Below are 26057 nucleotides of genomic sequence, written 5' to 3'. Positions count from 1 at the left end.
GTGTGAACATTAGCAAAAACAAACTTAACTTGGGAAGACTGGAACAGAGCTGAGTCCAAGACCTGAGAAGCAGACTTATTCACCAGCACCAGGATAGGGCGTCGGCTGTCTTATATCCAGTCTGATACTCCAGAGATCCAATCGTTATCCTCCTCACCAGGTGGCAGATCACTACCAATTAAACCAACCTCACTACCTCCTGTCACCACCAGAGGGAGAACGGAAGGAGAACTCTCAACTGGTGGAGCAGAAAATGAGCTCGTAACACACCCCTGTTATCCGAATTGCGGAGGCTAGGCAGTCGGGGCTCATCCTCACACCCCTATTATCTGAAATGCAGAGGCTAGGCAGTCGGGGCCCATCCTCACACCCCTGTTATCCGAAATGCAGAGGCTAGGCAGTCGGGGCTCATCCTCACACCCCTGTTATCCGAAATGCAGAGGCTAGGCAGTCGGGGCTCATCCTCACACCCCTGTTATCCGAAATGCAGAGGCTAGGCAGTCGGGGCTCATCCTCACACCCCTGTTATCAGAAAAGCATGAATGTGCCAATAATATTCTCTTTTTTTTTTTTTTTTCTTTTAGGTTTTTATGTCAGAACCTGGAAAATTAACTCAGAAAGTCAAGGTCTGGCTGAATGAATACTGGAATGTGACAGACTCCATAGCAATTATTTTATTTGTGGTTGGTTTTGCTCTGCGCTGGGCTGATCCTCCTCTGCAAACAGCGGGGAGAATTATTTACTGCCTGGACATCATTTTTTGGTATACACGACTGCTGGATTTCTTTGCTGTGAATCAGCAAGCTGGTCCTTATATCACGATGATTGGGAAGATGGTGAGAGTGAAACAAATTCACAAAAGTTAATTTTTCATTACTTAAAATTTGATCCAGTTCTTAATGGGGTTTTCCAGGTCTTATTTTTGCTATGGGGCTAAGAAGTTACTTGCAGGACAACAACATGCCTGTTGTGCCTGGCTATGATCTCTTCCAGGTCAGAGCAGACACTGGCCTCTCCTGCCCACCATTCTGTGGCTTCATATCTTCTGCTTTGCTCCATTGACCAGACATCGCTGCCAGTGTCATACAGATTGACAGCTAGTATACTACTGTGTAATTGCGAGGGCCACCTGTCATACAGCATGACTTTAGCAGTGACGCCCTGTCAACAAGTCAGTAGAAGAGGAATAGCTGCTCTCTTGAAATGAAGTCAAAGAAAGCAGTAGAATTGCAGGTGAGAGTGATCTGTCGTTGCTCGGAGGCACCAGAATTTGGCGTCGGGCAGAACAGGCAGGTAGTTGGCAACTACTTGGCTTAATAGCAAAAAATAAGCAAGCCCTTTAATTCAATCCATTGCTGCCTGTAAAAAATATGCCATGGTGAGCCACTCGCTATGATCTTTTTTTTTCCTACCATCCATAGTGGTGCAAGAAAAGTCATAGCTGGACTAGAAATAGAAATGAAGGGATATTGAAAAAATGTTTTTCTATTGTTGTTATATCACTGTATGGACCTTGTTCACTGTTCTGCTGAATTAGTTATAGAATATTGCCACTATGTAAATGGTACAGTGTTTTGATCAGTCTGTAGCATCAACCCTCACACCACATTATAGGCATGAAGGTCTTAGAAAATACAAAGGTGTCAATTGATTTAGCTTTCAATCTGTTGATGCATTTCTGAGAAATTGGCATTTCATTCATATGCAAAGCAGGCATTAAGGGCTCTGGGTGTCACAGAGCACTTCCTGAGCCTCTGCCTCTTGAGGTTTTTTTCCTACCCGGTACCATCCTCTTTACCATGATATATGCATTTTGACAGATGTCTAAATTGATAAATATTAAAGAAAATCTACCAGTTAATCTATCTTACCATCCTGCTAAACTGTATTTTGCTTTTTCCCCAGACATCAAACATGTTTGGCATTGTAATTATAATGGCTATTGTTCTGCTGGCCTTTGGTGTGGCTCGGAAAGCGATTCTTTCTCCATCAGAGCCGCCTTCCTGGACACTGGCTCGTGATATTGTATTTCAGCCATACTGGATGATGTTTGGTGAAGTCTATGCTGGTGAAATAGATGGTAAGCCAAAATGCTGGTAACATTGATTAATAGTTGTTACCGTAACACGGAGATTATTGCTTTATTCTGTACTGTTGATTTAGGTTGTAATTCTTTCATGTATATATTTTGCACATTTTTGTTGACTTTGTGTTTTAATGTCTCCTTTCAGCATGTGAAGAAGATCCAGATTGCCCCCCTGGCTCATTCATCACCCCATTTTTGCAAGCTGTCTACCTTTTCATTCAGTACATCATAATGGTCAACCTGCTAATTGCTTTTTTTAAGTAGGTATTACTGGGTATATGAAAGTATTGTGCAAAGGTCTGTGCAAGATGGCAAATGGATATAAGTAAGAGGCTCCACTATGGGTGGACACGGACAGCTGGGTGCCCTTGTGCAAGGGCAGTATATGGACCCTTTGCTTTTTAATACTTCATAATGGAGTGCCCCATATACAGTAATATGTCCCTATTAGTGTTGAGCATTCCGATACCGCAAGTATCGGGTATCGGCCGATATTAGCTGTATCAGAATTCCGATACTGACTTCCGATACTTTTTTCATATCGGATACCGGAATCGGAAGTTCCCATAATGCTATGAGCCCGCTCGCTTTGATTCAGCCAATGGGAATCCTCAGAAGTGTGGGCACATCCTGTTAGGCATGTTAACTATTGGCATAGCTGTGATTGGCTGCTGAAATGATGTCATGATGCACTATAAAAGCCGCCGCCGCCATTTCTGGTCACTCTGCTGTGAATTCAGTTAGGGACAGGCTGCTGTTGAAGACTGTGAGGGACAGTTAGAAATAGCGATTCCACAAAACATATTGTGCTTTACCCAGGCTACATAAACCACCACTGTAGCTTTCTTTTCCCTAGCAGCAGTGTTCACAGCTGTCTGCAAGGGCTGTGTGAGTGCAGCTCATGCTGTGGAGTGGGTCCTGCAGCCACATCTGGTTGTAGGCAGCCCAGCGTGCTTCACTGCTGCCTCATATATATTTTTCTTTTTGAGCTGCTTATTTTTCAAAAATTCTATCTAGTGTGCTTCATCCGTATCCATATACGTTGGTTGCAAACACTAGTAGTAGACAGCGGAGCCTTTCAGTGCTAGTGCCCACTTTGCTGCACTGTTCACGACTGTCTGAGAGGTCTCTGACTGTGTGTGAGTGCAGCTCATGCTGAGTAGTGTGTCCTGCAGCTACGTCTGGTTGTAGGCCGCTCAGCGTGCGTCACTGCCTCACACATATTTTTCTTTTATTGCAGCTCATTTTTTCTTCTCTTATTAGTGTGCATCCATCCGTATCCATATACGGTGGTTGCAAACACTCTAGGAGTAGACAGCGGAGCCTTCCTGCAGCCTTTCAGTGCTAGTGCCCCCTTAGCTGCACTGTTCACGGCTGTCTGAGAGGTCTCTGACTGTGTGTGAGAGCAGCTCACGCTGAGTAGTGTGTCCTGCAGCTACGTCTGGTTGTAGGCTGCTCAGGCTGGTTTCACACTTGCGTTTTTTTTGCGCTGTATTTTAGCGCTAAAAAAGCATGCGCTTTTTTTTCCTATATTTTGCATGGGATGCGCTTATGTCCGCATACACATGCGTTTTTACGCGCATGCGTTTTTTTGTGGTGTGCCTGTTGCATTTTTTTGGGCGTCCGACTTGCCTCAAAAAACGCAAGAGCGCACAATGCGTTTTTTTTCAGCAAGACACCCATTGTAAGTCTATGGGTGCGCATATGTGCGCATTGGCATGCTCATGTATGCGTTTTTTTGCGCATGCGTTTTTTTGTTGACCATTGGTTAGACAATGGAAATTAGGGGTTTGGGTTAGAGTTAGGGTTAGTTAAGGGGGGTTAGGGTTAGGGTTTGGGTTAGAGTTTGGGTTAGGGCTAGTAGGGTTTGGTTAAGGGTTAGGGTTTAGGGTTAGTTAGGGTTTAGGGTTAGTAGGGTTTGGTTAAGGGTTAGGGTTAGTATGGTTTGGTTTAGGGTTAGGGTTAGTATGGTTAGGGTTAGTATGGTTTGGTTAAGGGTTAGGGTTAGTAAAGTCATGGTTTGGGTTAGTGTTAATCCTAACCCTATCTTGATTTTTTTTGGTGAGGCCAACTAATGTTGGAAAAAAGCGCAAACGCGGTAAAAACGCACTAAAAACGCATACAAAAGCATAAAAACGCTGCGTTTTTTTCATGCATGAGCATAAAAATGCTTGAAAAAAATGCAGCATTTGTATGCTTATTTTCCATGCGTTTTTTTGCGGGAAAAACGCGCTGCAAAAAAAAGCAAGTGTGAAAGTAGCCTCAGCGTGTGTCACTGCCTCACACATATTTTTCTTTAATTGCAGCTCATTTTTTTCTTCTCCTATTAGTGTGCATCCATCCGTATCCATCTACATTGGTTGGTTGCAAACACTATATATGAGTAAATAGAGGAGCCTTTTTTCTGGCTTGTGCCCTTCAGCTGCAGTCAGATTAGTATTACCCAATTTTTTTGGAGCCTCATCTTTTGCATTGTAGGTTACCTGCCTGCATTGTAATAGCTCCAAAAAGTTGGTGATACTATCACTTTCAAATCTTTGGTCACATCCTTTTAGTTTTTTTTCACAAAAAAAAACAATAAAGTTCACCAAACACTACATTTGAAAGTTGTGTAGGCCACATTACCTCCTATTAAAGTGTAGTCCACACACACACTTCAGAAAATTAGTGTTTCTTCTACCTGTAACCAGCTGTTCAGGAATAAGCACACTAAGCCCCCCCCTTTGTACTTTTCTGCCTATCTTTATCAGTCTAGCAAGATGAAGAAGGCAGGGAGTAAGGCACGTGGGCGTGGAGTTTCAGCAGGGATTGGACGTGGGGATTCTGCAGGGAGAGGACATGGGGATTCTGCAGGGAGAGGACGTGGGGATTGTGTGCCTGCTGCGGGCACCAGTGAGTCAGCATCCCCCAGTTTTAGCAGGCAACAGTCCTTTATGCGCAGCTTTGTAGGACCTCGCCGTACCCCACTGCTGCGGGAGGAACAAATTGAAGCCGTTGTCGGATGGATGGCAGCTAACGCATCGACTTCAATGACTTCCACATCCTTTCAGGGCCAGAGCACCGAAGAGCAACCATCTGTCTCTTCACCACCTGCCAAAGTGCCCAGGCAGTCAGAGAACCCTGGACAGGAGCCATCACAGTCTCTACTTCTGTTCTCTGAATCTGTTGTCTTGGAAAGAGGGGGCCAGCCAAGCAGCATTCCAGAATGTGAAGAAGAGGGAGTATGCAGTGCTGCGCAACTTCTTTGTCCCTCTGAATCTGAAAAGGCGGGTGGGCCAGTGCCTATGGTCAGCACACCTCAGTACGCATCAGATGATGACGAGACACAGGTGCCACTTTCTGGTGCGTACGGTGCTGGCGAGACAACCCAGGAGAAGCAGGTGTTTGAAGAGGGAAGTGTAGATGATGAGGTCCTTGACCCATCATGGCGTGAGGAACAGGAAGGTGGTGGGAGCAGCTCTGAGGAAGAGATTCCCCGAATGGCCAAAACAGGAGGGAGAGGGAGGGGGCAGACTTGGTTGCCTGTAGTCTCCACTTCGGCACCCGTTAGGAGCATTCCTCTTTCAAAAGGCAAAACGGGCGCTCCCAAGACTTGCAGTGCGTGGTCCTTTTTTGACACAGTTGCAGATGACATTTGCTTTGTCAAATGCAAGCTGTGTCATCAGAGAGTCAAAAGAGGGAAAAATGTCAGCAACCTCAATACCTCTAATATGTGGAAATATGTGCGGACCAAGCATGAGGTGGAGTTACACAGACACACTGAAGACGTAGGCCAACGTACAGCACCACCTACCACTTCTTCAGCTCGTGTTGGGACCTCTTTCTCCAGCTCACACACAGCTGGTTCGGCTTCCTCACAGGATCGCCAAGGAAGAACCTCTGGCACTGTTGTCCGGAGACCCTGTGACATTCCACCCACAGCACCACGTTCCCAGTTATCCTCACACTCCCAGGCCACTCGACAGCCATCGGTAGCACAGGCATGGGATAAAAGGCAGCCATACTCGGCAAACCATCCCCAAGCACAGGCTCTGAATGCTGGCATTGCCAAACTACTGTCACTTGAAATGCTCTCATTCAGGCTGGTGGAGACTGACACCTTCCGGGACTTCATGGCATTGGCAGTCCCACAATACACCGTGCCCAGCCGCTTTTATTTCAGCAGGCGAGCCGTCCCTGCCCTGCAGAAACATGTGGAGGGAAAAAGAAAACATGCACTACTAAACGCCGTTAGTAGCAAGGTCCACCTGACCACCGATGCGTGGACCAGTAACCATGGACAGGGACGATACCTTTTCCCTCACTGCCCATTGGGTCAATGTTGTGGAGCCGGGTACAGATCGGGAGAGTGGCGCTGTACGTGTTCTGCCAACTCCACGGATTGCAGGAATCCAGTCTGTACACATAGACTCCTCCTCCTACTCAAGTTCCTCAGAAACCGCGCAGCAGGAGCCTGTTACGACCGATATGAGCACAGCTGTGGCCAAACGTCAACAGGCCGTACTCAAATTAATTTCTTTGGGGAATCGAAGCCACACAGCGCAGGAGCTCTGGAATGCCATCAAGCAGGAGAGCAACGTGTGGTTTGTGCCAGCGAATCTCCAGCCGGGCTTGGTAGTGTGTGACAATGGCCGAAATCTGGTGGGAGCTCTTGGCCTAGTCAACCTCACTCACATCCCATGTCTGGCACATGTGCTGAACTTGGTCATGCAGAGCTTTCTGAGGGACTTTCCGGATCTTGATGCACTGCTGCACAAGGTCCGCATAGAGTGCGCTCACTTGCGGGGTTCCAGCAAGGCAAGATCGCTCCTTGCTGTTCTGCAGTGACGATTACGCCTTCCCGGAACATCGCATCATTTGTGACCTACCCATCAGGTGGAATTCAACGTTGCATATGTTGGAGCGGTTGTGTGAGCAGCAGGCAGCAGTCATGGAGTACCAGCTGCATCAGGTGCAAACAAGTCGCACTGTGCGCCGGTCACACTTCACCACCACTGAGTGGGCCTCTATGAAGGACATCTGCCTCGTTTTGCGTGCCTTCGATGATTCCACGCGGATGGCGAGTGCAGATGATGCACTAGTCAGCATGACTGTCCCCCTTATCTGCCTACTTCAAAAAACACTGCAAGCACTAAGGGATGAGGTTTTGGAAGAGGTGGAGGATGAGGAGTCCCAAATGCCATCTGCTTCTGGACAGTCTGCGCTACGTGGTTCCTCACAAAGGCCTAGGCAGGGGGACACTTTGTGAGGAGGATGAGGAGGAGTCGATGGAGGAGGAAGACATCTCTCCAGAGGAGGGAGGTACACAAATCTCTAGTCAGTATGTACAGCAAGGGTGGGGTGATGCAGAGCAGGCAGAGATCACGCCTCAAGCAGAGGACAGCGGTTCTTTGGCAGTTGGGAGTGTGCAGCACATGGTTGATTTCATGCTGCAGTGCCTGAGAAACGATCGCCGCATCGCCCACATTCTCTACACGGCTGATTATTGGGTGTACACCCTCCTAGATCCTTGCTACCGGGACAACTTACAAAGCCTCATACCAACGTTGAACCGGGAGCGTAAACTGCTGGAATACCAAGACACAGTGGTGCAGTCCATCATGTTTTCTATTCCACCCGACAGCAGTGGTGCTAGTGCTTTACAAAGCAGCTCTGTGCGTCGAGGCAGTGGAGGAAACTCGGCACAAAGAGGGAGCATAGGCAGCGCCTCAGCACAAGGCAAGACCACTATGGCCCAAATGTGGCAAAGTTTTATGTGTCCGCCACAATTGTCTACACCATCACAGACGGCTCCAGTCAGCAGGAGGCAACGTTTCCGTCAGATGGTGACAGACTACATGTCTTGCCCTGTCAGTGTACTCCCAGATGGCTCTTCCCCCTTCAAGTTTTGGGTCTCTAAGCTGGATACATGGCCAGAGCTTAGCCAGTATGCATTGGAGGTGCTGGCTTGCCCTGCTGCCAGTGTATTATCGGAACGCGTCTTTAGTGCCGCAGGTGGTGTACTAACAGACCGTCGCACGCGACTATCTTCTGATAACGTCGACCGGCTTACTTTTCTGAAAATGAACAAGGCCTGGATCTCTCCAGAATTTTCCAGTCCTCTTTCCGACTAAATAATTGATTGGCAACTGTATCCAGTTCTCCTGTTGTGTTCATGTTTCTACCACCTGCTGTGTAGAGGGCAATGTCTCCTGCTGCCTCCACATGCCCAGAACATCAGGCCTCAGCCTGCTCCATGTCTCAACCTGGGCTCCAACAACGCCAGTTGGTGTTCAGAAGTGCTGTCTTCACAGAGAAAAACACACTAGCTCCTGTGTTAGTGGGGTTCAGTAATGCCAGCTGTTTCCCTGCTGTGTAGACGACAATGTCTCCTGCTGCCTCCACATGCCAACAACATCAGCCCTCAGCCTGCTGCATGCCTCAACCTGGGCTCCAACAAAGCCAGTTGGTGTTCAGAAGAGCCGTCTTCACAGAGAAAAACACGCTAGCTCCTGTGTTAGTGGGGTTCAGTAACGCCAGCTGTTCCCCTGCTGTGTAGACGGCAATGTCTCCTGCTGCCTCCACATGCCCAAAACATCAGGCCTCAGCCTGCTCCATGCCTCAACCTGGGCTCCAACAACGCCAGTTGGTGTTCAGAAGTGTCGTCTTCCCAGAGAAAAACACACTAGCTCCTGTGTTAGTGGGGTTCAGAAACGCCAGCTGTTCCCCTGCTGTGTAGACAGCAAAGTCTCCTGCTCCATCCACATTCAAACTACTACTGATTTTTAACCGTACTCCACTTAGGCCTCTGGCTCTACTGTCTCTAGTTTTTCCCCTTGCCTCCAACCCCGCCAGTTGCTGCTCTGAAGTGGCGTCTGCACAAGCCACACTTGTTCCTGAGTTACTGGGGCTCAGTCACGTCAGTTGATCCACTGATGTGTGTCCGGCAATGTCTCCTGCTCTATCCACATTCCCATTACTAGTAGTGTGAATGAGGACTGAGCAGAAGACCTTGCCAGACACACATCAGGGGATCAACTGGCGTGACTGAGCCACAGTAACCCAGGAACAAGTGTGGATTGTGCAGACGACACTTCAGAGCAGCAACTGGCGGGGTTGGAGGCCAGGGGAAATACTAGAGACAGTGGAGCCAGAGGCTGAAGTGGAGCACGGTTACAATCAGTAGTTGTGTACAACCAATATAAAACTCGCTCCAAGTAGGCCTCATCCTGCTGCATGATTGACCCCTGGGCTCTAACATCGCCAGTTGCTGCTCAGAAGTGTTTTTGGCACGGGTACTCCCTCCAGCCCAGCCTGGTTCCAGCACGCCTGCTGTTTCCGGGTAGTGTCAACGTCACTTTGCCACCGATACGATGTCTTGTCGTGTTGCGGTCGGGTTAGCCGAGTCTATGGTGCCTGCAGTTTCGGTGCTTCCTTTGTGGGCTGCGGGTTCTGGTACTAAAGACTGGTTTCGTAGTGCCAATAGGACAAGCACCCCCTGTTGGACTGTGGGATTCGGTAACTGCGTCCTGCTCGCGGCCTTGCAACTTTGTTGATTATGGGTACCTTCTGCTACCCATCCGGGTTCCAGCACCGTCAGCTGGTTCACTGTTGTGCCATTGGCTTTTGTTCCTTCTGCTACCAATCCGGGTTCCAGCACCGTCAGCTGGTTCTCGGCAGTGTCTTTGGCACGGGTACTCCCTCCTGCCCAGCCGGGTTCCAGCACCGTCAGCTGTTTCTCGGCAGAGCCTTTGGCCGAGGTGCCTCCTTCTCGGTGTCCGAGTTCCAGCAACGTCTGCTGGTTCTTGGTAATGTTTTAAAGCACAGGTACCTCCTGCTTAGAAACAGTGTTCCAGCACCGTCAGCTGGTCCACAGTTGTGCCATTGGCTCTTGTTTCTTCTGCTACCCATCCGGGTTCCAGCACCGTCAGCTGGTTCTCAGAAGTGTCTTTGGCACGGGCACTCCCTCCTGCCCAGCCTGGTTCCAGTACGCCTGCTGTTTCTGGGTAGTGTCAACGTCACTTTGCCACCGATACGTTGTCCTGTCGTGTTGCGGTCGGGTTAGCCGAGTCTATGGTGCCTGCAGTTTCGGTGCTTCCTATGTGGGCTGCGGGTTCTGTTACTAAAGGCTGGTTCCGTAGTGCCAATAGGACAAGCACCCCCTGTTAGACTGTGGGATTCGGTAACTGCGTCCTGCTCGCGGCCTTGCAACTTTGTTGATTATGGGTACCTTCTGCTACCCATCCGGGTTCCAGCACCGTCAGCTGGTTCTCGGCAGAGCCTTGGGCCTAGGTGCCTCCTTCTCTGTATCCAAGTTCGAGCAACGTCTGCTGGTCCTTGGTAGTGCTTTGTAGTACCTGTACCTCCTGCTTAGTAACCGAGTTCCAGCACCGTAAGCTGGTCCACGGTTGTTCCATTGGCTCTTCTTCCTTCTGCTGCCCCTCCGGGTTCCAGCACCGTCAGGTGGTCCTCGCTAGTTTCATTTGCTCTTGCAGCTTCTGCTACACATCCTGGTTCCAGCACCGTCATTTGGTTCTCGGCAGAGCCTTTGGCCTAGGTGCCTCCTTCTTGGTATCCGAGTTCCAGCAACGTCTGCTGGTCCTTGGTAGTGCTTTGTAGCACAGGTACCTCCTGCTTAGTAACCGTGTTCCAGCACCGTCAGCTGGTCCACAGTTGTGCCATTGGCTCTTGTTCCTTCTGCTGCCCCTCCGTGTTCCAGCACCGTCAGCTGGTCCTCGCTAGTTCCATTTGCTATTGTTCCTTCTGCTACCCATCCGGGTTCCTGTACTGTCAGCTGGTTCTCTGCAGTTCCTCAGCATTCTTGTACCTTCTGCTACTTTTCCAAGTTCAAGCTTGTGGAAATGGTTTTTGATTCTCACTCTGGATCTCCCTGACAATGACCCTGAAGACGACGACCCTGAAGACCACACAGAAGAATACCTAAAAGATGGCCCTGAAGAAGATGACCAAGAGGACAAAGAACATGAAGACAACCACCAAGATGCAGAACAACAAGAGACAGAAGAACAAAAAGCATAAAAACCAAAAGCAGAAGAACATTAAGCATAAGACTAAAAATCTGAGCAAATGATATTATCTAATTTATAAGCAGAAGAAGACTAAGCAGTGTATGGGGGGGTGAGTCCGTTCCTCCTCGTGGTGCCCCTGGAAAAAGCCTGCTGCTGCAGGCCAAACTGAACGCGGACAAATCCTGTTGTAAATCTTTTGTGACAGGCTGAACGGAAGGTGTAATCTTCAAACTTTTATAGATAACAACTACAGGAATGCCTGTCACAAATAAGAATATGATGAAGAAGAATAGGAAGAAGATGAAGAAGTAGAATATGAAGAAGAATAATAGTTGAATAAGAAGATTATGAAGAATGTAAAAAAAAAAAAAATAGGAAGAAGGTGAAGAAGAAGTTGATGAAAAAGATGCTGCTGAGTATGATGGAGAAAGTGTGGGAGAAGTAAAAAAGAAGGTGAAGAGCATGGAAGTAGTGAAACATACATATCTGACAAAATATTAAAGACTTTAACATAGTCAATATCTTTGTAACTACGAACGTCTTCAAAAACAAAAATACTGCTATTCCATTTGATTGGGCTAAACCTCTATGGCTTTAATGCCTCCTACACCTCCCACAATACATTCTACATTATTATTAGTTGTTTTTCTTCATGTAGAATTAACCTACAGGGAAAAAAAGTTTTTTTTTTTTTAATTCCGATATTTCTGTTCCATTGACTTGAATGGGACTTCCGAGATCGGAATAGGCGATACCCGATACTTTTTTTTAGATCGGCTAATCTATTACGATCCGATATTTTTCAGTATCGGGTGGTATCGCTCAACACTAGTCCCAATATAAATAATTATGCAGTTAATTTATATGTAACCTAACAGATAGTAGGGTGCTGTTGCTTTAAGGGTGGTAGTGATCTGCCTTGCCTATTGGACCTCAGTGCAGCCTAATCGTTTGTGCTCTTCTACCCTGACATTGTCATTACCATGGGCAAAGACGTAGCTTCATCTGACCAATAGCACCTTCTTCCGCATGCCATGTAGGAGACACAGGTAGCATGTGGAAGAAGTTGCACTGGTCAGATGGGACCAAAGTAGAACTTTTTGGGCTAACTGCAAAGTACGTTGTGTGACAGAAAACTAACACTGCACATCATTCTGAAAATACCATTCCTGCCATCAAATGTGGTGGCAGCATCATGCTGTGTGGATGCTTTTCTTTAGCAGGGACAGGGAAACTGGTCAGAGTTGATGGGAATATGGTTCAAGCTAAATACATGGCAATCCTGGAGGAAAACCTGTTTGACTGCAAAAGACTTAAGACTGGGGCACAGGTGCACCTTCCAGCAGGATAATCGCCGTAAACATTCTGCCAGAGCTACAATTGAATAGTTTATATCAAAGCATATTCTTGAGTTATGTGTTTGAATGGTTCACAGTCCAGACATAAATCCCATTGAGAATCTTTGTCAAGACTTCAAAATTGCTGCTCTCTATCCAATGTCACTGAGTCAGAGCTAATTTGCAAAGAAGAATGGGCAAATCTGGTAGAGACATATCACCAAAAAGACTAGCAGCAGTAATTGCAGGGAAAAATTATCCTACAAAGTGTTTTTTTTTTGTTTTTTTTTCTCTTTTTTTTTTTTTTTTGTAGCTTCAACTTGAATGGGCTGAATTTGTGATGATGGGTGTGTGTGTGTGTGTGTGTGTGTGTATATGTATATGTGTATATATATATATATATATATATATATATATATATATATATATATATATATATATATATATATATATATATATATATATATATATATATATATATATATATATTTGGGATTCGCTCCGGTAGGTAGTGGCAGTGCTGCAGTAAAGAGGCAACACACAGGCTCACAGTCTAATTTCAGTGGTTTATTGTCACTTTACAAACAGCAGGTTAACAGAAAATAAGGGAAAAACATAAATATACTCCAGCTTGGAGAACCGCTGGTCCCAGACTCACCCCTTGCACGGGACGGGCTTAACTAAGCGGCTGCCAGGTCCTGGGGCATCCGCCAGGTGCCATTCCCAGGGTTGTTGATAGTCTTGCTGCTATGGTCCTGCAGCACGGGGATCCTGTATACAAGTTCAGGCTAAGTCCAGCCAAGTTCCTGTAACTTCCAGACACACCCTCACCATGTGCTAAACACCAACCTCCATTACATAGCCCATAACCACTCCTACAAGTGAGGTAAACCTCACATGGGCTGATCACGTGACCATGACATCATCGCAGGTCCTGTCTTTAGGGAAAAACCCGGCCAAACATTAACCTGCTGGGAGAAATGTATCTCCCATCTAGTTAAACACCCTTTACTGTACCACAATATATATACATATATGTTTATATGTGTGTGTGTATATACATACACACACACACACATACATACATACATACATACATACACACACACACACACACACACACACACACACACACACACACACACACACACACACACACACATATATATATATATATATACACACACACACACACACCTGGATGATCATGCCAACGCATCGGCGACCCACGGTCATGTGACACAGGAGCCGATGGACAGGAATAGTGACGTGCTTTCGGCGTGAGCATGTTAAATGTTACATGTGCCGGAAACATTGCAAGCTCATCGCCGGAGCCTGAAGCAAACACTGAGGTATAAGTATGTCTAATGTTGGAAAGGGGTTAAGTCATCCCAGGGCAAAGGTATAAATGGAAAAGAATAGGGGTCCCAGGACAGAGCCTTGAGGAACACCGAGAGAAAGCGAGTGTGAGATGAGGATGTAGTATAGGAATGGGAGACTCTAAATGTGAGGTATGAGAATATCTGGGAAAGGGAAAGATCTTTAATGCCAAGGGAAGAGAGGTTTTGTAGTAGGAATGAGTGTTTTTAATGTGTTAAAGGCAGAGAACATTTTTATGTCAAATAATCTCTGGAGGCAGATTCTGATGGAGATCAGTGTCTGGCCCATAGCCCTGAACAGCTAATTTACAATTAAGGAAAACATGGATTTCTCTGAAATAAGACATCAGATCACAGATATCAAGGTATCATTGTATTCAGCTTCCTATGACTGCTTAGGAGGGTTGATCCTACTGACATGTGCCCTTTAATAAACGTTCTGATGCAATATCAGTATACCGTAGTAGAGGTTTGCTTGTAATGCAGTATACATATTAGTCCATCAGACCTTGACCAGGTCACACTCTGTACACAATATAAATACACAAAAACCCAGATCAAGTCTGGGAAAAATGAGTGTTTGCATCCATATATAGAATAGACATACATTTTATTTAATTACAGCACAGAATAATCAGAGAAATATAAAAAAAATAGTTAAAAGATGCCCCCTGTCAACATGGAGACGCAGCGGAAAAAAAGTATATTGGACATAAAATCCTTTCAAGATATTAAATAATCAGATGATAATGGTAAAATAATGCATAACAGACTATCATTTATCCTGTGGAAGGAAAGACAAAATAATTGTTTGTCAGCAGAAGGTGAATGTAAGCAGAACAAAAAATGCACAGTGCTGTAAGTCTGTCTAGCAATGCACCTTTTTGTTGCAGAAATCAGAATTATGTCAAACCACAGGATCATGCATAGTAATTTCTGCCATTGTACATGGATAAGGATAAACTAAAATCACATAGTGGTATAGTGTCTTAGTTTGCTTCACAGACTTCACTCATTAGCAAGGATTGGAATAGTTTTAACCTAGTATCACAAAAAACTGACATGTAAAGACTATAAGAAAGAAATTAATGCATATGACTTTTTTTTTTTTTTACCTGTTAGAGAGCAAATGCTAGATGACCGCTGTGTCTCCCACCCCAACGCGCGTTTTCACCTATTCTTCCGGGGGCATCTTTTAATAATTTTTTTATATTTCTCTGATAATTCGGTGTTGTAATTAAATAAAATTTATGTCTATTCTATGTATGGACACAGACACTCCTTTTTCACATACTTGATCTGGGTTTTTGTAATGCAGCATGTTTTATATATTTGCCTTAAGTTTTAGATCAATAAGAAGTATTGTACACTATATATATTAATCAGCTTTGTGTACTTTGTTGTCCAGTAATGTGTACATGGAGATGAAATCCATTTCTCACAAACTATGGAAGTATAACCGCTACCGATACATCATGATGTACCATGACAAGCCATGGCTGCCTCCTCCATTTATCCTGCTGAGCCATATATATCAACTCATTCACCATCTTTGCCAGCATCACTATCACACTGAGAATGACCAAGATGAAGGGGACGGTGGATTAAGTAAGTAATTACTTCTTAAGTAAAATGGGTCTGTTTTCTCGATTCTTTTTCAGTGAAGAAGGCGGACAAAAAAGGGAACTTGCCTAGCACAAGTTCAAAAGAAATAAAGTATTTACAGCATCGATGATTATCCTGTACTGTGTATCAGCTCGATATTGATATATAGTGCATAGGTTTGACCCTTTGACACAGCTGGGTCTTCAAGCACTGCTGAGGAATTACAGTCTTCTATCACTAGACTATAAGTTGTCGGGTAGTCTTCTGGAGGAATATGCAAAAATGTCTTGCTTTACTTTGATACGCCCATTCAGAAATGAACTGATGTGCCAAGTTACTTGAATGAAGAAGAGAACTGAGTGTCCATATTCCTTTTTAATATTTCTGTGTATTGTGGACCTTAAGTACTATACGGAGTGCTGTCCAAGCCTTATACTATATGGTGGTCTCAGTCAATGTTATGAGGGCACCGTAGCGATTCTTCATTGTTAAGGAGTAGTGATGAGCAAGTATACTCGTTGTTTGGGTCTTCCCGAGCATGCTCAGGTGTTCTCCGAGTATTTTAGCGTGCTCGGACATTTCGTTTTCATCGTCTCAGCTGCATGATTTGTGGCTGCTGGACAGCCTGAATACATATGATGAATGCCTGTTTGTTAGGGAATTCCCACATGTATTCAGCTTGTCTAGCAGCCGCAAATCATGCAGCTGAGAAGATGAAAACTAAATCACCGAGTACACCAAAATACTCGGAGCGCAACCGAGCATGCTCGGGGAAACCAGAGCAACGATGCTACTCGCTCATCACTATTAGGCTGGATTCACACGTAGCGGAACTCTCGCGGAAATTACCGCGAGAGTTCCGGAATGCCATTCCGCGGGAAAATCGCATTTTAAATTCCCGCGATTTTCCCGCGGAAAAACTAGCATTTTGCAATGGGGGCGCTAATCACAACTCCCAATTCATATTATTATTATTATTATTATTATTATTATTATTGTTTTCAGGCTTCTATCTTTATGTTCGTGGTGCACGTTTGACTCTCTGTAAAACCCGTCTGTTAATCTTAGTTTTTTTCCTCTTTCCGACAATGCTTAATGTTATCTATGAAGATCTGTCATATTAAACCGTAGACTGTTCTATAAAATAAAGAAACCCTGAAGGCTTGACGGACGAGAAGCAGCAGTTTAGTCAGTGGGAAAATGTAAATTCACCCCATGCCTTGATGTGTTTAATCAGTAGCTCTATTCTACAGGGCTTTATGGCTTGATTTGACTGTAGCGAGCTGTATAAAAACAGTATTTTCCCTGTGATTAACACACTTGCAACCCACAGTTCAGCTTTGTTTTCATCCTTTTAAACTGCCTAATTAAATCCAGCTCCTTGCTGACATTATTGTACAACGTGGACATTCACAAAATCACTTTTAATGTACCACTGGGAATCTCATTGTTAGGAATATGAATCTGAATCCTGCCTCGCCACCATGAGTGATCTAGATAGAGCAGTACTGCCACCTTGTGGTCCTAGTTCAGAATTGTCTTAGTATTTTATGTAATTCTCTTACTGTGCCTTTTCATATTATTATTATTATTATTCTTAATTTTTCCGGTCAAGTTAAAAAATAATCATATCTACTCATTTATTTTTTTTTAGAACTCTATCTTAGTGATGATGAACTAAGAAAACTTCATGACTTTGAAGAAAAATGTGTGGAAACTTATTTCCATGAAAAAGATGAAAGTTTACATTCAAGTGACAGTGAAAGGATTCGTGCCACAACCCTAAGGTATAGCGACAAAAGGCCAAAATGGAGTGATGATAAAGTCATTCAAAAGTTAATCAATTTTTATTATGCCTAATTTTGATATATTTAGGAAAGATTGAAGATGACATTACAGATAATAGGACACCAATGAACCAAGAAATCGGTAATCAGTTCAGTAATGCTTAGATTGCATACACATCCAGTTTCCGCTCTCTACACTCTACAGAAACTGCCCTCACTAAAGTCTCTAATGATCTACTAACAGCTAAATCAAATGGTCATTACTCCATACTAATTCTCTTGGATCTCTCTGCAGCATTCGACACTGTGGATCATCAGCTCCTCCTCACTATGCTCCGTTCCATTGGCCTCAAGGATACCGTTCTCTCCTGGTTCTCCTCCTATCTCTCTGACCGCCCCTTTACTGTATCTTTTGCCGGTTCCTCCTCTCACCTTCCCCTTACTGTTGGGGTTCCTCAAGGATCGGTTCTAGGCCCCTCCTCTTCTCCTTGTACACTGCCCCTATTGGTCAAACAATCAGTAGATTTGGTTTCCAGTACCATCTCTTTGCTGATGACACCCAATTATACGCTTCTTCTCCTGACATCACGCCAGCCTTTCTAGAAACCACCGGCGATTGTCTAAACGCTGTGTCTAACATCATATCCTCACTATATCTGAAACTGAACCTGTCAAAGACTGAACTCTTTGTGTTTCCTCCCGCTACTAATGTACCTATACCCGACACTGCCATTTCCGTGTGTGGTTCCACGATTACTCCCCAGCAACATGCCCGCTGTCTTGGGGTCATACTTGACTCTGAGCTTTCCTTCGCCCCCCACATCCAATCACTGGCTCGCTCTTGTTATCTGCATCTCAAAAACATTTCTAGAATTCGACCTTTTCTTACCTTTGACTCTGCAAAAACTCTTACTGTTTCTCTTATTCATTCTCGTCTGGACTATTGTAACTCTCTTCTAATCGGTCTCCCTCTTACCAAACTCTCCCCTCTCCAATCTGTCTTAAATGCTGCAGCCAGGATCATATTCCTCGCTAATCGTTACACCGATGCCTCTACCTTGTGCCAGTCATTACACTGGCTACCCATCCACTCTAGAATTCAGTATAAACTTATTGCCCTCACCCACAAAGCACTCCATAGCTCAGCACCACCCTACATCTCCTCCCTTGTTTCAGTCTACCACCCTATCCGTGCCCTCCGTTCTGCTGATGACCTGAGGTTAGCTTCCACAATAATCAGAACCTCCCACTCCCATCTCCAAGACTTGACACGTGCTGCACCAATTCTTTGGAATGCACTTCCCAGGTCAATACGATTAGTCCCCAATCCCTACAATTTTAAGCGTGCCCTGAAAACTCAATTATTCAGACTGGCCTACCGCCTCAACACATTAACCTAACTATCCCTGTGTGGCACAGTCAAACGTTTTACCGTAACCAGGTTTCCCGTATCATGTTCCCACATGCTTTATGCATCTATTAGCCCTCTGTGTCCGTACTGTTACACACTTAACATTATGGCTGGTCCAAACAATCAGGGCAACTGTTACCACCCACCTTTCGTGTCTCCCCTTTTTTCCTCCTAGATTGTAAGCTTGTGAGCAGGGCCCTCATTCCTCTTGGTATTCGTTATAATCTATGTGATTATTGTTATGCTGTAATGTCTATTGTCTGTACAAATCCCCTCCGAAATGTAAAGTGCTGCGGAATATGTCGGCGCTATAGAAATAACATTTATTATTATTATATTATAGACACACCAATAGTAACGTCAGCATTACCCGTAGTAGGACGTACTATACAGTGTTCTTACTATTAAATTGGAAGTGATATATGTGCTAAGAAAATCGCCCATCCTGCATCAATGGACCCAAAAGGATCCCATAAGACTAAGTATATGGGCCTGGCATTGACAATGTGGTTAAAATTTTTTCCTACATATTAAAGGCCCAACAAGGAATCTTTTTTTGTGCAATTTACTGTTGGGGTTTTACTGTAGGTTGTAGAAAAGAAGAGCGAATATTGCATAGAGAATAGTTAGATTAGGGAATGTGATAATCCTGCCTAAAGAAAAGTGTTTTTCGGCCATGCTTAAAACTGACCATTAGGAATTAACAATTTTAAGGTCCGACACCTGCCGATCAGGAAGTTATTGCATATACTAGTGATATGTCCTAATTTCATATAGTCGGAAGAGCTGAAATATGATAATGGCTGATCCTTACAGTGCATATCCCCTAAATTATAACACTAAGTGGTTCTAGTACCAAAGAAAAATGGAAGACTGCTTAAGACCTCCTTCACAGGTCCGTGTTTCCAGCACGTGTGATATCCAGTTATTTCATGGCTACCACATGTAACCACTGTCCGTTCTCAAGTCCGTTTTTTTTCCAGCAGAACAGATGACAAGGGTCAATTCAAGTCTATGGGTCCATGAAAAACTTATACAGCACATGGATGGCATCTGTGTGTCATCCATGTGCTGTACGTGTTTAACATTGCAAAGTATAGGAGGAGCTTTATAATTTTAATTTTTTCTTTAATAACCATACCGGGAAAAACCACAGATGACACAGTGATGACACTAGTACCATTTCTTCTCATATGTGTTTAAATGTGGACGTCGGAAGGAGGTCTAAGAAGATAGATATAGAGATATACAGTCATATGTAAAAGTTTGGGCACCCCTATTAATGTTAACCTTTTTTCTTAATAGCAATTTTGGTTTTTGCAACAGGTATTTCAGTTTCATATATCTAATAACTGATGGACTCAGTTATATTTCTGGATTCAAATGAGGTTTATTGTACTAACAGAAAATGTGCAATCTGCATTTAAACAAAATTTGACCGGTGCAAAAGTATGGGCACCCTTATCATTTTCTTGATTTGAACACTCCTAACTACTTTTTACTGACTTCCTGAAGCACTAAATTGGTTTTGTAACCTCATTGAGCTTTGAACTTCATAGCCAGGTGTATCAAATCATGAGAAAAGGTATTTAAAGTGGCCACTTGCAAGTAGTTCTCCTATTTGATTCTCCTATGAAGAGTGGCATCCTCAAAACAACTCTCAAATGATCTGAAAACAAAGATTATTCAACATAGCTTTTCAGGGGAAGGATACAAAAAGTTGTCTCAGAGACTTAACCTGTCAGTTTCCACTGTGACGAACATAGTAAGGAAATGGAAGAACACAGGTACAGTTCTTGTTAAGCCCAGAAGTGGCAGGCCAAGAAAAATATCAGAAAGGCAGAGAAGAAGAATGATGAGAACAGTCAAGGACAATCCACAGACCACCTCCAAAGACCTGCAGCATCATCTTGCTGCAGATGGTGTCACTGTGCATCGGTCAACAATACAGCGCACTTTGCAGAAGGAGAAGCTGTATGGGAGAGTGATGCGAAAGAAGCCGTTTCTGCAAGCACGCCACAAACAGAGTCGCCTGAGGTATGCAAAAGCACATTTGGACAAGCCAGATACATTTTGGAAGAAGGTCCTGTGGACTGATGAAACAAAGATTGAGTTGTTTGGTCATACAAAAAGGCGTTATGCATGCGCTGTATTGTTGACCGATGCACAGTGACACCATCTGCAGCAAGATGATGCTGCAGGTCTTTGGAGGTGGTCTGTGGATTGTCCTTGACTGTTCTGACCATTCTTCTTCTCTGCCTTTCTGATATTTTTCTTGGCCTGCCACTTCTGGGCTTAACAAGAACTGTACCTGTGTTCTTCCATTTCCTTACTATGTTCCTCACAGTGGAAACTGACAGGTTAAATCTCTGAGACAACTTTTTGTATCCTTCCCCTGAAAAGCTATGTTGAATAATCTTTGTTTTCAGATCATTTGAGAGTTGTTTTGAGGAGCCCATGATGCCACTCTTCATAGGAGAATCAAATAGGAGAACTACTTGCAAGTGGCCACTTTAAATACCTTTTCTCATGATTTGATACACCTGGCTATGAAGTTCAAAGCTCAATGAGGTTACAAAACCAATTTAGTGCTTCAGGAAGTCAGTAAAAAGTAGTTAGGAGTGTTCAAATCAAGAAAATGATAAGGGTGCCCATACTTTTACACCGGTTAAATTTTGTTTAAATGCAGATTGCACATTTTCTGTTAGTACAATAAACCTCATTTGAATCCAGAAATATAACTGAGTCCATCAGTTATTAGATATATGAAACTGAAATAGCTGTTGCAAAAAACAAAATTGTTATAAAGAAAAAAGGTTAACATTAATAGGGGTGCCCAAACTTTTACATATGACTGTGTGTGTGTATATATATATATATATATATATATATATATATATATATATATATATATATATATATATATATATATTATTCATAAAGGAAACGTGTTGTGGCTTGATTCTAAGTCTTGTGTAACTGATGGGGACTGCCAGGCAAAGCATAGGGATGCCCTTCTTCAGGCTTGGTGTTGAGTTCAATAACTTGCCATGTTACATTACTGAATACTATTTTCTTCTTTTCATGTAGAACTGAAGAAATGTTCTTGCATCTTAAGGAGGTGAATGAGAAAGTGTTCTACATAAAAGACTCCCTGATATCTCTGGACAGCCAGCTGGGACACTTACAAGACCTCTCAGCCCTAACAGTGGACACACTGAAAGTGATCTCAGCAGTGGATACATTACAAGTAGAAGAGGCCCTTATACAAGACCAAAAAACATTGTCATGTAAGAAGATGCCCCATAGTTGGAGTAATATGACATGTTCTGAGAACAACAAACAATATAATTATTATAGTATGCCACCGTCACTGCTGAGGACTTTAGCCAGGAGCCAGTGGCCTTCAGAGTGCCATGATCCCTCTAAGAAAACATGCTCTCTCCCTTTAGAAAATTGTAACGCAAAAGAATCTGAGACTGAAAGTGACACTGTCACTTCTGGGATATCATCAGAGAGCAAGTCTACTCCAATATATGGGAATTTTCTGCTTGTTCCTTCAAGTCCTGTTGGGATATCTTATTCTCATGAACCTGTTTTGGACTTCTCCGTTCCTGATGTTTTTAACAGTGATGAAATCGATTACAGAGTTGGCAAAATGAAAAATAGTATTTGTATATCTCCAATTGACCTAAACACCCATGGTCAAGAGGGTTCAGACAATGGTAATACAACAGTGACTCCCAAGGATGAGCTCAGGCTTCCAGACATTGGCCAAAATAATGTGGACAATGTTGGAGAAAAATCACTTGTATCCTCTGCTGCTACAGGAGGTTTTGTAAATTGGGCCTTTTCAGAAGAAGGTGAAGTTGGAGTTTTTAATGGTGGCAAGAACCAAAAGCTGTGCATTCACCCTAATCACTGTGAAGACTGCCAGTGTTTAAATAGTTTTAATAATGGTATCCATGTAAAGGACACAAATCTCCATTCTCAAAACTCTCATAGGAATATATCAACTGATGACCAGCAGCAAAACAACTCATTTTGGGTCAGCCCTCTTCATATGAACTGGAATTTCCGAAAATCCAGTTTTAAAGGTCAAAAAGATAAGAAAGATGGGAAGACAAGTACAATAAAAGGTATACACTACAGATGCATTCCTAAAACTAACCCCAAAATAAATCAAAGGCCTCCTCGATCCTTAATTACGGTACCTTACTGTCGTCCTATTAAAACTTTCTGGTTTTCTATATTTCTTTCTCAAATTTTACTTCAGAGTTTGCTAAATGTTCTGAATTTAGTCAAGTTGCAAGGGCTAAAGAGAAAATCCGGAACACTTTCAGAAGATCAAACAAAGAGAAGAAAAAACAAACTCAGCTTCAAGTGCCAGTAAGTCCAATCAAGGGATTGTAACCCTTACCATACTTTACCATATCTCCCAGTATTGCATTGGCCATTGGCTATGAGTCCATGTAATAGACCACCTACATATGATTCACTGATTTTGATACTAAGGGTCTGTTAAAATATAACTTTTACTAAATATCCTTAAATAAGATCTTAATAGTGTTCTTCAACCTATAAAGTTTTTTTTTTTTCTTACAAACCACTGCCAACAGTCTAAAATAATAAAGGAAATGATATTCACCCTACTACTCATTCCTAGTTTCCAACTGCTCGGTTTTTACTGGGCTCCTATGATGATGTGGTATGTTGTCTTGTGACATGTGCAGCCATTTACCGACTGTAGCCATGATTTATCAACCCCACTATGGTCACTACTGTGGCCAGTATTTAACTATGGTCATATGTCAACAGAGACTGGCAGGGGTACCAAGGAAGCATTAGCACAGGATCATCAGCATAGTAAAATCAGTATTGGCCTTTTGTTAGTTTAGACTGTTGACATCTGCATATAAAAATAAATAAAATAAGGATGGGGATGGACAATCCCTTTAAAGATAACCCCTTTCCTTATAACTAATTGCGGCATATACAGTATATTTCATAAAAGGGGGATCACCTGCTCAGTTTCTTCTCCCCAAAAGCCAGAGAACACTCTACAGAGGACAGTTCAGGTTGGCCATGGTTTACCACAACAAAATCGGCTCCATTATCAAAGTGTTCTGATGAGAGAATGTCAATAAGACATCTGGGTTCACCCTAGAGAGCATTTTCAATAATTCTCTAACAGTTGCTCATTAATGAATTAATATGATCAACATACAGTGGAGGAAATAATTATTTGATACCTTGCTGATTTTGTAAGTTTGCTCACTGACAAAGACATGAACAGTCTATAATTTTAAGGGTAGGTTAATTTTACCATTGAGAGATAGAATATCAAAACTAAAATCCAGAAAATCATATTGTATAAATTATATAAATTTATTTGCATTTTGCAGGGAGAAATAAGTATTTGATCCCCTACCAATCATTAAGAGTTCTGACTCCTACAGACCAGTTAGATGCTCCTAATCAACTAGTTACCTGCATTGACCCCTTAATGACCAGGGGTATTTTTGGTTTTTGCATTTTCATTTTTCCCTCCCCTTCTTTCCAGAGCCATAACTTTTTATTTTTCTGTCTATATGGCCATGTGAGGGCTTATTTTTTGTGGGACGAGTTGTACTTTTAAATGACACCATTGGTTTTACCATGTCGTGTACTCGAAAACGGGAAAAAAATTCCAAGTGCGGTGAAATTGCAAAAAAAGTGCAATCCCACACTTGTTTTTTGTTTGGCTTTTTTGCTAGGTTCACTAGATGCTAAATCTGACCTACCATTATGATTCTCCAGGTCATTACGAGTTCATAGACACCAAACATGTCTGTGTCCTCTTTTATCTAAGTGGTGAAAAAAAATTCCAAAGTTTGCTAAAAAAAAAAAAAAAAATTTGCGCAATTTTCCGAGACTTGTAGCGTCTCTATTTTTCATGATCTGGGGTTGGGTGGGGGCTTATTTTTTCCGCGCCGGGCTGACGTTTTTAATGATACCAGTTTTGTGCAGATACGTTCTTTATTCGGACTCCCATGACAGCACCACGAGAGAGGGGCTCCGCCCTTTAGGAACAGGAAACCTACAGATACAAAAGGGCGGGACCTCTCCCACGCATCAGTTGGTTTCCTGTTCCTGAGGGGACGGGATCCTACAGAGAAACCGGATCCCAGGCCGGCCGGCCGATACAGGTAGCGAGGGGGTCTCCTACCTCGGCTTGGTGCGGAACTCCTGGAGGACGACACGGTGGCCCAGGATGGGTGGCACAGCGGTGGCGTATGCAGCAGGGAGCGGCGTCCGGAAGAGGTCCGTCTCCAGGGTAAGGCCGCCGCCGGTGAGTATGCCCCCCCGGGGGGCTCCCGGCTCCGGCGGCGCAAGTGCGGTGGTATCGGGGGGCCGGCGTGGCTGCGGGGTGCTGAGGCCGGGGAGCGCTACATTCCGGAGCGCCCGGGCGTCCCGCGTGACTTCCGGTCACGTCGGGGTCGCGGTGACGTCAGGGGGCGGGCGGAGGATGCGCTTCCGGGTCAGCGGCGCCACTGCGCAGGCGCGAGGAAACCAAGATGGCGGCGCCCATCGAAAACGCCGGTAAGCGTCGGCTCTCCGGCCAGGTGCGGCGCCAGCTGGGGAAGGGAGCCCTATTAAGGGGGGAGGGGCGCGGCAGGAATACTGCTGTCCGGAGGAGGGGTATATAGGCAGGACCCTGGCAGGGTGCCTTGCCTTGGCCTCATTATTGCGAGCAGTAATGGAGAGCGATCAGCAGCAGCAGCAGCGGCAGCAGCAACGTCGGCAGCAGCGACAAGCATCTCTGCCGCCCCTGGATGACCTTCGGCAGGTCAAGCAGAAAAAGAAAGAGTCCCGTGACAGTAAGGAACGTGCGGGACGAAGTGACCAATCCAGTCAGAAAAGCTCCTCTAGGCAGACAGGAGCATCGACTGAGAAGAATCCCCCTCATTCTCCGGTACTTGATTGTGGCACTGGTAAGTGATCTTCGTGAAAGTTCACTCAGTGATGGGACCCCCCTTCTGTGTTTTATTATAGGGGAAGAAGGCTACAAGTAAAACTAAACACAGGGAATGCGCACTCTGTGCATGCCCATTACCTGACTCATGCCCCAAAAAATTGTGCCCCCCCTGTATTCAGCAGACAGTGGCGGAAGAGTCGCCCGTGGTAGCGGCGAGTTTAAGGGACATAGTCAGGGCAGAAATGAAGGAAACCCTAAAGTCTTTGTCCCAGCCGGAAAGTCTAAGGGGCGAGGTCCCGGTGGAGTCCGATTCCTCGGCAGAATGGAGGAGAAGTAGAGACTCCCAGGCTTCATCTCCCTCGTCCTCCTCAGGAGAAGAGGGATCGGGGTGGTTTTGTCTGCCACTTGACCGAGTAGACAAGCTGGTCAAAGCAGTCAGAGGGACAATGGAAGTAGAGGAGCCTAAGCCCCAGTTATCCATGCAGG

At 44.4% G+C, this 26057-nt stretch overlaps 1 protein-coding gene across 1 annotated transcript in view; it reads left to right on the top strand.

Moving 5' to 3' along the window:
* The window catches only part of TRPM6 (transient receptor potential cation channel subfamily M member 6), a 278440-nt gene that overhangs the window by 131326 nt on the left and 121057 nt on the right, over positions 1 to 26057 (top strand). Inside the window, exons 21-27 of the mRNA XM_073543757.1 lie at positions 585 to 836; positions 1906 to 2080; positions 2232 to 2346; positions 15219 to 15418; positions 17070 to 17202; positions 21704 to 22752; positions 22890 to 23002. Of these exons, the coding sequence (XP_073399858.1) occupies positions 585 to 836; positions 1906 to 2080; positions 2232 to 2346; positions 15219 to 15418; positions 17070 to 17202; positions 21704 to 22752; positions 22890 to 23002 (2037 nt within the window). The remainder of the gene's footprint in view (positions 1 to 584; positions 837 to 1905; positions 2081 to 2231; positions 2347 to 15218; positions 15419 to 17069; positions 17203 to 21703; positions 22753 to 22889; positions 23003 to 26057) is intronic.

This window comes from Dendrobates tinctorius, unplaced genomic scaffold, assembly GCF_039654945.1.
Source record: "Dendrobates tinctorius isolate UK_male_01 unplaced genomic scaffold, ASM3965494v1 ptg000134l, whole genome shotgun sequence".
Taxonomy (NCBI): Eukaryota; Metazoa; Chordata; class Amphibia; order Anura; family Dendrobatidae; genus Dendrobates; species Dendrobates tinctorius.
This window is presented reverse-complemented; position numbering and strand designations above follow the sequence as displayed.